Genomic DNA, 11,775 nt, shown 5'->3' with positions numbered 1-11,775 from the left:
CGAGATTGTTAATAATAATAGAGCTGGGGGAATTCTCGGTGCGCGGATTCTCCCGTGGAGGAGAATCGCGCAGCAGCACAGTACGATTTAGCCTTCGCGAAGGGGACGAAGTCGCAACACAATGCAACGCAATATAACGCAACGTAACGCAAACGCAACGCTGGATACTCTCTCTCTCTCTCTCGGTATTGTTAAACGAGTCGTGCAATGCACCGAGAAATGCGAGCTCGCATTTTTTTTTATCGGACGTCGACTGCACACCGGAGACTGTTTGCTATCAGCCCGAACATCAGAATCCGACTATTGTAATAACGCAACGTCGTATCGCGTTTATAGGAGAAGTCGTGGCTTTACAGGTACATCTCATATTCAATGCGATACTTTTTGTTGTTGTTGTTCACCGGCAACGTGCGACACAAGTAATACAATAACGTTACTCTTACAACGTCACTATCACAGTGTAGTAGTACAACAATTCGCTAAGATTATAGCATTACGCGATACCTACGCAACGGTGAGGGTAGTTTTCAACTACCGAAATTGCGAAATTTCTGTGAATGCCGATCTCGTCCGATCAGGCCCGCAATTATAGAAAAACATTATCGTGTGTAATAATTTCGTTACATAATTATCATGAAGAGACAGCTGAAGATCCTTTGCGTTTCCTCTAGATCGATTTGATTCCTTCTATTAATTATTGAAGCACTGAATAATAAATTTTACGCGAAATACAACCTCGGAAGCGTAATATTCGAATCTCTACTGTATCTCTGCTCCAAAGAGGATCTAAAAAGCATCGAAAAATTATACTGTTGTTTACTAGAACCCGACGAGTACTTTACGAGTTTCGCCGACGACAATTTTGCAAACGGGGGCACGTAGATTTTCTTACGAGGCCTATAAAAGTAATTTACAAAACGTTATAAAAAATGGAATATATACGTATAAAAAAATTAAGGAATGTTCCTCTTTTTCCTTTCCTATCGCCGATACATTTCGCAACGATTTTTACAGCAAAAGAGGATGATTGAAGATGTTTGAATGCACAGTTATCAGCTTATTCTGTGTATTTCGCAGTTGTTGCAATTCTTTTGTTTTTTTTTCTTTTTTTTATCATCGCAGTCACCTATCTTGTTATAAAATATATCAAGTATTTGATATTTATCTATATTTATCGATGAAAATTTGAACATTTTGACAGTTACTACTGAATGTCGATCAATATAGAAGTCCGTTTGTTTGTGATGTAGACACTATTGAGACAATAGCTGCTGTTAAATAATGCTGTTACACAATGCCGTTCGCGAAATGCGACAGTTTGCTTTACATACAATCGACACTTGTTTAAATTACTGTATATCGTAAAATTAGCGAATGTTACTTAACATCTCGTAATATCTATTTTATATTTTATTCATCCATTTTGCTTTTCGATTAAGTGAAAAATGTCAATAACATAATAATAATAATAATAATAACTGTATACCCTTAAGTGAGTCTTGTCGTATGATAAATTTAATGATATCCTCATGTACATCGTTCACATTATTCATTTAACTCACTGAATAGTATAGCTCAGTAACTTTTTACTCGAATAAATTTTAAGTAATGGTGTCTCTACTCTCATTTAGTTTTCTTTCTCCCTCCTCCTTCCTCTCTGTGTGTCTCTCTCTTTCTCTCTCCTATATAATGTCATGCCAATACAAGAATCTGTAATGATGCAAACGATTCCCTCTTTAAACTGCATATTTGTGCATATATCATCCTCTTACTCAGCTCAATTAATATTCTTAAAACAGTTAGATGGTCCGTTGCGCGTCGAAATGAAATGAATGTGTCATAAGTGAAAAGAAAATAATTACATTACTGGCTTCCTATTCTAAGACTTGTACATAATATTGGAAACTTTATCGCGATACACGGATATGCACATGCACTTAAAAAGCTAATTATAAACAGCGACTAAGATTTGTCAGATTATTTAGATTCTGTTTTCTTTTCTCCCGAGATAGTAATAAAATTAGGACATAGAATGAAACAATATTTTAAATAAATTTAAATAAATTTTTTTCTCTACGATAAAATATCTAAGACTGTGTTCTTTACAAAAGATTCTAAATAGCTCATTTTGGGGACAATAACTTGAAATAATTCATTATCTGTTACATTTATTCGCATTTGCCTTATTAGATACGAAAAAATGTAAACTGTTTAATAAATTATTATATATATCAAAAGTACTTAAGAATCTCTTAAATTTTTAACAAACGGTGTATCTTCATTACGATAGAAATCAGTTAAATGTACAAGTTAAAAAATATTGCGATACTTTTTGACAAATCCATATAACATATATTTATCGTATGGCTATAAAAGTGTATAACTTTATTGCGAATTCTGTACATAAAATTTTGCTGCGAATATGTACATCAAAATGTACAAATCTACGTCTAATTTTACGGGGTTAAGGAAGGTTCGAGTACATAAAGGTAATAAAAAAAAGGACTCTAACTTTATTCTGATTACCCCTACAAAACAAGCGTTAAAATCATTTAATGCCTAAAATCATAAGTGCGGTATAAAAAAAAGACAATAAATTATGATTATTTCATCGTTGTTGTGTAAGTGTAAACTGATATGCGGCAGCTAAGGAAGCGGCTAAAAAGAGTTACAAAGAATAGGAAGCCAAGCGGTAACGCTTTATGTAAAACGGTAGTATTTATTATCTTTATACTCCTCTAATGCCATAATTTCACCGTAATTTAGAGTTCCACTCGCATACACATTCAAGCATTTGGCAGGCAAGAACCTAAAAAGAGTTTAATTCAGAGAGAGCAGTATCACTACGAAGTTATCATGTCACTGACGGAATTTGATATATTAGGTCCTTTTAGGGCGTCATTTATTTCTCTTCTAAAAATTGATAAATTTTGTGTAAACCTGTAACACAAAGGAGAACAACGTTATGAGTAAACCGAGCATGTATTGAAATACACCCATTCCCTCTGCCTTACCTATCTCTATTTTTTGTGAGTAAATTTCTTTCTATCCCGTTCATTAAATTTTCAAACCACTGTGCCATCGCTGCTTGCTTATCAACTGGTTGACTTCTAATAATATTTTCTCTTAATTGATTAAAGTACTGCAAAATAAGTAGAGGACATACATTAATAAATTAAACAGTAATATAAAAGATACTATATTTAAGAAATGTATAACAGTAATCCGATAAACATTACTATAATAAAATTGTGTCATCACTATATATGAAAACTTACTTCTTCATTCAACAATATAAGACCTAACAAAGGACGAGACATGCTCCATTGATTCCTACAGTCCTCGTACATTATTACATTTAAAACAGTACTTAGGATTTGTTGAAGTATTTCAGGATGCTGCTTCAGAACTTGTAAAAATAATTCTCCACCGCCTGGAACAACCGCATTTTTCCTTCCTGGATACGCTGAAAGCATATGACACATAAGATTTCTGTCTCTTCCTTATCCTCCCTTTGTATTGACACAATTTCGTTGCACTACATTTATTAACAATGACGATTAGCTTGTTCACATTGAACAACCGCGCACCTTTCTGATAAAGTTGTTTAAACAAATAGGTCACAATGTGATCAAGAGTTGCACAGCATTCAGTGCAGACCATAGTATCTGAAATCAGTAAGTTCCGTTATTACTTTCAATTATTGCTACGGAAAACAAGACGTTACACACACACGCGCGCGCGCGCGCACACACGCACACACACGCACGCACACGCACACATAATATAATCGAAATCGCAACATATTAAAGAATACATGCAACCAAAAAGTGACAAAGTTTCTATCGCAAGCTTATAAAACTAGCCTTCTATGTATATCTGAATGTTGCGTAACATAATTTGATCACACAAAAAAATATTTCACTAATAATAAAAATTATTAGATCTTATGATATGATCTTACAACATCACAACGATAAAATTTATATGTAATTATGGTTTATATGAGATACATTGTATAGATATATTCAGTTAAATATAATCAACAGTAGTTATCAGAAGATATTTTAATTTAACTTTTCTTCGTCGTTTACATTGACAAATTCGTGTTGTTCTTTATTTTGCAATATGTTGCGTATATTAAAAAAAAACAAATTGAAAAATATTATCCGAATTAATATGATATTAAAACATGCAACATTGTGGTTAATAAATTAGAAATTACTAAACACATATTATAACTTATAATGTTAATATATTTAGTTAGTATTATGTCAGCTGTGCGGCTGATTATCTGCGCGAGACGCATTGTTCAATCGGGTTTTAATACTAAAATTGCATACATCAATAAAAAATAAGGCATATCGTCATAGAAAAGTTTTCAAAGTGCAATTTCTGTGTCTCGTATTTTATCATCTTTAGGATCTACGTTTCATACACTTCAGTCTTCTTGCAGCTAAATGTTATTAAGTATTAAATATTTTTGCAGCTTTCTTTGTTCTGTAAAATATTCAATGTGCACTTGTTGCCTGAATCTCGAAATGTAGCTCATAATGGCTAATATCTAGGCAGATTTTCATTCCAAGCAGTAACGCAAAAAGCAAAAAAGTATTAAAACATACAATTCCAAAGTATCTGAATTGTATCCATAATGAAATGAAACAAATGTCCATGTAACATAAGAGCGTGTTTAAGAGATAACTCTATATGCGAAAAGCCGTTGCAAAAATTGATAACTCCTTGCTTTTGTATCTAATATCTAATGTAACGTATAAAGATGCGTGTGTTCTATTAAATCAATACTGTTTAAATGTAATGCTAAGAAACATTACTGACATGCAACTTTGATCAAAATCCGCGTTATCTTTTCTCGCTTGACGATTTAATGAGAAGAACCGTGTCATGAGTGTCAAATAACTCAAAAAAACAAAAAAATCTTGCTCGTACATGAATCATCAGTCACAGAAATTTGTCTAAGGATGATTGAAAATGATCTTTCAGCCTCAATGCGTAGCGTTGAGGATACAAGGAATAATAATAGCAGGATAGAATCAGCCGCACAGACCTGTGTAGGAGTCTTTTAGCGCACCTAGAGCTGTAAGGCCTTCGCTGATACTGGAGAGGATATACAGAAAAACCCTAGGTTCCAAAGTAGATAAAAAGACCATATGATCTTGTGCCAGACATTCCAGCAACAAATAATACGTTGACGACAGCTTCGGATAATGCTATCAAAAACAATATTTATTAAAGCGATATAAACGGTAATATTTTTTTCATTAACCCATCATCAATAGTGCTCTTACTTTAATACCAATAAAAAGCCTCAACAATCTCACGAATCTTACTCTCTTCGCTGACAAAGTCAAAAGTCGAAATTTTTCGTAACACTGATTAATGGGTTAATTTCGTTATCGAGAAATAAATTCGACTTAATGAATTGTTAATGAGACGTTAGTATTGCGGCGGGTATTACTCACCAGGAGATCACTTTGTGGAATACTAAGGAGCAGCTTGACGAACGTGTTGAGGGCATTATCCAGCGCCTCGTCGCCGTATAGCCTAAACACTCCGAAATTCACGTAACTCCCACATAAGGCTGCCTTTAACATGCTAAAGCATATACTTATTCCTTTGAGTTTCAGAGGATAGATCTGATCCTTGGGTACTTCAACGTTCAGTATATGGTTGCCGTAGCTACAGATTATCTTGCTGGCCTCGCGGAACAGCAGGATACCGTTCGGGGATGACGCATCGAACTGCAATCGTTGACTTCTATTTTGTACTAACTCAGCGAATAGCTTTAGGACGGGCGTTGTCACTTGCGGCTCGTGATGCCACAGCTCCACAGCGTGTAACAGAATCGGCGTGTAATGCGGATATCTGGCGACAAGCACGGGGAAAAAACAATTTCGTAATAAAACACGTTCGTTTTTTACATTGCGTGCAAGGCACACGTGTGTGTACGATTATTACGCATACGTACATCCAATCAAAAAGCATCATGTAAGATGACTTGGTGTTAAATGCGAAAGCTAAACCTCGAAGATCGCGCGCCAGACCAATTAGCGCTTTCTTCGCTTCTTCTGCCGCGAAGAGGGGTGTATCCGCAGCGCCCATTAATTGACCGAGGCTCTCCAATGCACCTGATACCGCAGAAAAGAATTTATTTACTGCATCACGTAATATATATATTACGTCTGCGACACGGAATTGGTTACACGCTGATAAATGAACTCTCACCTGTGAGAGGCAACATAAACGTGTGGAATCTTTCTTCGTCCTCGCCTAGATCTACCATCAATAATCTACCAAGAGACGTGTAAAACATCGATCTACAGCGCATCTCTGTCACAGCAACGTTGTTTCCCAAGAATGGAAAGTGTTCTCGCTGCCAATACGAAATTTGTCATCAATTTGTAACTTATTATCTGCACTATTTGCAACACGCACGTTGAGCACGTTGACGATTACGTCACAATTTAAAATATTTACCGTATGATTGTTGAGCATAAATTGTACTTCTTCTAATTTCACAAGCTTGCGAACGCAACTATACCCCACGGATAAATCATTTAGCAGTAACAGCGTCTTTGAAATAATTTGTTCGCTCCTACCCCAGTACTTCAAATTAGTTATTCTGCAAATTGTAAAATGACGTTAATTCTGGGTATATTCTGGATCGCGCAAGTATTCTACTCACGAGCTACTCACATCTTTCGAATAAAAATGCTGAGTACCATAGCCTCGTCATTAAGGCCTAGTACATCAGACAGTCTCCTGTAGACTTTCGAGTTCTTTTGGACCTGATCGCCCACATAAATCTTTCGAAAGTGTTCAAAGAAGCTCAACATCGCCAGTTCCAATTTCTCACAGCCACCTTGTGCGAGTCTCGAGTCAGTTAAATTCATCAATTGGAGCACCCTGCAAACCAACTCCCCGTCCATGGCATCAAACTCCTCGTTGTTGTTGAATGCGGCTCTACTGCTAATAACAGCGCCTACGCAAGACGAGAAAAAGAGATTATTCAAGAGAACGTTAATTGAGGAAATATCAATACATCAATCACATCCACTTTATGAAGAGTTTTACGCTCTAATAAAGTTAAATAAGCAACACGTACCAAAACTAATAATAAAATTATTAAAATTCTCAAAATATTTATAAACTTAAAAATTAATAAATATTATTACCTATAGTTTATTAAAATATATTTCTAAACTCTAAATTTAATGCATATAATAATTAAAAATTAATTTCCTTTATCAAACTATATCATTAATTCACTCGCACTAAAATTAGCAGACATACCGATGATGTACACAAGCCATGTAAGTTGTCCTTCCTGAATTGCAATGTCAATCTGCTGAGTCGGGGAGGCCGTCTGTGCCATCAGCTCCTGATACGTTCTCGCTGCTTGATCGAACAATTGAACCAGAAGAGCACAGGTTTTCTGGTACTCGCATCTACCAATGATCGATATCAGTTCTAACTGATGATGCACCACTCCTAAGTCGTCCAACGGATCTTCCAGGCGTTCTCGGACGACAACCGCCACCGATTCAAGCCTCGACGTGATATATGCGTTCGTGACTTCCGGTGTATACGTGTTCAGTAAGTGCGGATCGCCTGCTTTCACATACGGCATAGAGGCCACCATTCTCTGCCAGAGAATCAAGAGATAGTGCAGACTGTTTGGCGCAAACTGCCACATCTGCAGGCTCTGTATCGTGAACTTCGCGATCAGTTGTATTGCTTCGGGATAATCCTCCACCAGGACCAGTTCGCCGAGCTGAAAATTACTCTTCAGCCGAGATAACAATCTACAAAACTCATGATAGTTTCCTGGATCGCTGAGACCTTGAGGATTCTGCAGTATATGCTTGATGCCGCCAACTAAGTGCGTCAGGAACTTGGCTCTCTCAGCATTGGAGAATAGGCTTCTTCTGACCGATGCCATCTGAACCAAGCATGACAATGCTAAACACGATAACGTATTAGGTAAACTGTGATATAAATCGAAAAACAGTTTCAACGAAGTGAAGTCCAAAAACGCAGGTCGCCAGCTCGTCGGGATTTGTACTGTATTAAGATCGTCTGAGCTTTCATCGGTCGATGTGCCAATAAAGTCAAATGTCAAACAGTTTTGTGCGAGCTTCAGCAGCTGTCTTATCAAGCCGTGCTAAGGAGAACGAATAAACGTGAGTGAGTGATCGATAATAAAATCTCCAGACCAGTCGTCGTCATCGACTAAATACGATTACCGTCATACCTGTGCCTCATCATTAAAGTTTAAACTTTTGCAATTCTCACGGGCTGTACTCAATAAAGTACAGGATAACCTAAATATCTCAAACAGTTGCGTGTCTCTAAAACTACTCGCTATTCTTCTATGCTTTGTCAGAGATCTGTTCGCATCAGCGTCCGATATTTGATTCATCTCACATGTCAATTGGGAAAGCAGTTGTACCCCAATCATACAATGCTCTACTGACCCCTGATTACAGCAAAGTGTTTTTATCATTATTTGCGGAACAATAGAAATGAGCCAATGAGAAGACGATAATATAAAATTGAAAGCAAACCTGAAGAAACTTGGTTACATCACTGACTACATTTCTGAAGACAAATTCTTCTTTATCGGAATCAAACCAGCCAAGCTTTGATATCCTAGCAAAAAGTGTAACCAAAGCCTGTATCACATAATTCGGTAACTTTGGTTGCGTTGCTAAGTAGTTGAGTACATAATTTCCTGCAAGCACACACGTTCGATGAATGAGAGACATTTATCCCTTCAGATTTCGAGGGGCAATGCAACCATGAACACAATGTTGTTTTACTTACGTATATCAAGCCTCTGTTGTAAGCTGAGTCCTTGCGCTGAACGCGATATCAGTTTTGTCAAGGTGGTGGCGGCCAGTAATTGAGCGTACGCAGAATCTCCGCGGTCCAAGAGAAGCTGGCACTTTGTAAGCGTATCGGGTGCATTTTGAAAAGCGACGAGGGCCTTCTCCGCCTCTGCACGATGCGCCGAATCTTGGGACTCATATAATTGCTTGCATAGCAATTCCAGCTGCCGCACTTCCTGTATGTGATCCATTCTTAATGACACTGTTTAAAGTTGATCCTTAATACTTCCATTTAGGTACAGCAAGTCTAAAAGTTTTCATTTACAATGTTTTCACTTTCATGACGTCTCGCAAATCGAGTATTAACGACTTTGTTATTATTACTGTTCCGAAAGACTTGTAACTCTACGGTACACGTTATAGCATAGTTATAGTTGCTTGGCGATGATAGTTTGCTTTGCGAACTTGCTTAAATAATCTTAAGAGAGAAAAGCCTAGAAAGACAGTTTTCAGTTTCTTAGATTAAATAACAAGTTTCACCCAGTCGGGATTCAATTAGTGACACAGGCAATGTTTTATTGACACAATTTACAGGAGTTTGTACTATATAAAGTAAACGGACATTGTGTCTTACGCGACAATTGAAAATTGAATCGGCACACAAAAGTTCCCAAGGCGTTTGCTAAAACCCACGTAAGCCGAGCAGTTATGGTGAAAATGACGGTTCAGAGCAAACAACCATGTTTAAATATAACAATTTTTACAATATCATTTATATATGCTTTACCACACACACACACACACACACACATATACACACACGACATTCAAGCAGCAGTAAGATACAAAGAGGGATTTTTCAGATCTTTGTTTCGCGGTGAGAGCTCGTCGCATTGGTGCCGCCGATTAATTATCGTACGAGATATTACTATCAGATAACAGGGATTCTGAAAATGTGCGTGCTGGACACACATACACACACCTACGGGTTTTGACGGAACGCGTACACAAAGCCGCCGCGACAGGTTATACGACGCGGTTTGTAAATAACGGCGCGAACACGCTCGGGCTACGCCGTGTCGGAGGCTCGCGGGGAACCGTGGCGCGCGCGGTCCGACGCGAAACGGGCCTCCTCGTGCGCGAGTTCTCTCGCTCGTTTCGCTCGACGCGGCCGCAGCGGAGTTGCGTCTCCTGGCGGGAGACGACACGGGAGCGAAGCGAAACACGCGCCCGGGATAAACAATGACGTTGACGTGCAACGGCACTGCACTGTCTCGCGCGCGCGAGGTTTACACACGGGTGGTTTACCGTTTACTCCGAAACGTCACAGGGGGAGAGGATTTCACGTGACGCTTATCACAGGAGCCGCGACTTATCAGCGATCGGCGATCGCGGATTCACGTAGGAACCGCGCGGATCAGGTGACTGCGACCGGCCGTTAATTGTCCCTGAATATCGGCCAGTGTTCGCACCACAAACGGCAGCCTCGTCCACAACGAGCGGCAAACACGAGCGTCGGGAACGACGCGGATACGGCGTTAAAGCGACGGCGCGGATTCGACCGCGGCGCGATCGGTGGTGTCGCGGAAAGCTCGGCGCTTCCCCGGTTACGTCGTATGCGCGGCCGTGCGTTGTCAGTACGCGCGGACGCAGGGGGGAACCCTCGACGATGCGCCGCCACAACAGGTCCGGCAACAAAACCCGGCGGCTCCCCGTGCGAACGGAACGACGGTTTTACTGGATTTCACCGAATGCGCGTAGCACCACGCATCATGCGCGCACACACACACACACACGCACGTGCGAGCTGACCGGCACACGCGAAAATCCGGCGCGGTTCTCGCGGACGGCGACTCCCCCGTCGACGCTCCGCGAAATAATAGCGACGCGCGGTTACGCGAGGTACGCACGTTATTTTGATCGGCGACTCACCTGTTCATCCGCCATTTTCGCTCGTGTTATCTACAGTCAAGCCAGCCTCGCTAGTAACCTACCTCAATCCGCTACTGGCGCCCGTCACGTTGTCGATCTGCACCATTTGCAAACCTGCACCTCGCGGACGTTTCGTGCAGCACTGATCGACGCATCCGGTTCTGCTGCACTGGCGCCGCTCACTTCAGACGATACATTCTATGGACGAACTAGTTTTATGGATTGGCTGGACTGTCACGCCTGCGTATCACGATCGCACTTACATTATTACATGCATGTATTGTATGTATGTACGAGGCGTCAGTTGCGCCTTAATTCTACAATGAGAATTTCAGGAATACAATTTAAAAATTTAATTTTTAAGCAGTAACAGATTGGTCAATCACAGTCAATTTTTTTTCACGTTCGACTGCGATTGGTCAATTTCTTATGGCTTAAAGCCTTAATTTTGTGGAAAGTCAATTACGCGACCAAACTGGCAATTTTATTGTGAAAAACACACAACGCTTCGGCCGGGTTTCCAGCCCTCTTCAAGTGTACAATACATATATAAGTCACTGTTAGAAAATGACTGAGAACAACGCGCAAAGATTCACAAATCTTTCCACCGAAGCACGTCAATACTGTACGGTGGCCAGTAGTCGAGTGATTTAATTTTATCTTGAATTCTCATTGTACAATTCGTCTTATACGCTTTAAGCGTTTAAAAATTTTTTTGAGTTACTTGATCTTATCTTATTGAGTATCTTAAAAAACTTTAAAACCGAGCGTGAATCGTTCGTTCTGAATCACGACGAGTTTGAACGCGATATTTCTGATTCAGAATTTAACTCAGAGCGAAGAGTATCGAAGATGTCTACTATAGTTGTACCAAGCATTCTGAAATGATTCTTCCTTTTACGCAGTTTCTACATCGATTACATATTAAAGATAAATAAATTTCTTAATTTTTCGTATTATAGAAGAGAGTCAAGATGTGATTTTCATTTCGAAA

At 39.2% G+C, this 11,775-nt stretch overlaps 1 protein-coding gene across 9 annotated transcripts; it reads right to left on the bottom strand.

Annotated features, from left to right (window-relative positions):
- Positions 1-1,184: 1,184 nt before the first annotated feature.
- On the bottom strand, positions 1,185-11,089 carry LOC105280116 (exportin-7). Of its 9 annotated transcripts, none has more exons than XM_011340358.3 (15): positions 10,844-11,089; positions 8,845-9,156; positions 8,586-8,752; positions 8,273-8,497; positions 7,312-8,182; positions 6,715-7,000; positions 6,496-6,640; positions 6,244-6,391; positions 5,987-6,146; positions 5,481-5,883; positions 5,066-5,228; positions 3,591-3,668; positions 3,279-3,466; positions 3,015-3,142; positions 1,185-2,940 (listed from the first exon to the last, which is right to left on the bottom strand). In XM_011340358.3, exons 2-15 carry the CDS (start codon positions 9,098-9,100, stop codon positions 2,844-2,846), a joined length of 3,315 nt encoding a protein of 1,104 aa, XP_011338660.1. In that variant the 5' UTR covers positions 9,101-9,156; positions 10,844-11,089; the 3' UTR covers positions 1,185-2,843. The 9 variants fall into 9 exon arrangements, with proteins under 9 accessions (XP_011338660.1, XP_011338658.1, XP_011338659.1 ...); XM_011340356.3 differs by having other exon boundaries at positions 10,782-10,893; XM_011340357.3 differs by lacking the exon at positions 10,844-11,089 and adding an exon at positions 9,832-10,661.
- Between the last annotated feature and the right edge of the window lie 686 nt (positions 11,090-11,775).

This window comes from Ooceraea biroi, chromosome 2 (genome assembly GCF_003672135.1).
Source record: "Ooceraea biroi isolate clonal line C1 chromosome 2, Obir_v5.4, whole genome shotgun sequence".
NCBI classification, from domain to species: Eukaryota; Metazoa; Arthropoda; class Insecta; order Hymenoptera; family Formicidae; genus Ooceraea; species Ooceraea biroi.
The sequence above is the reverse complement of the archived record's forward strand: the minus strand, read 5'-3'. Positions and strand labels throughout refer to the sequence as shown.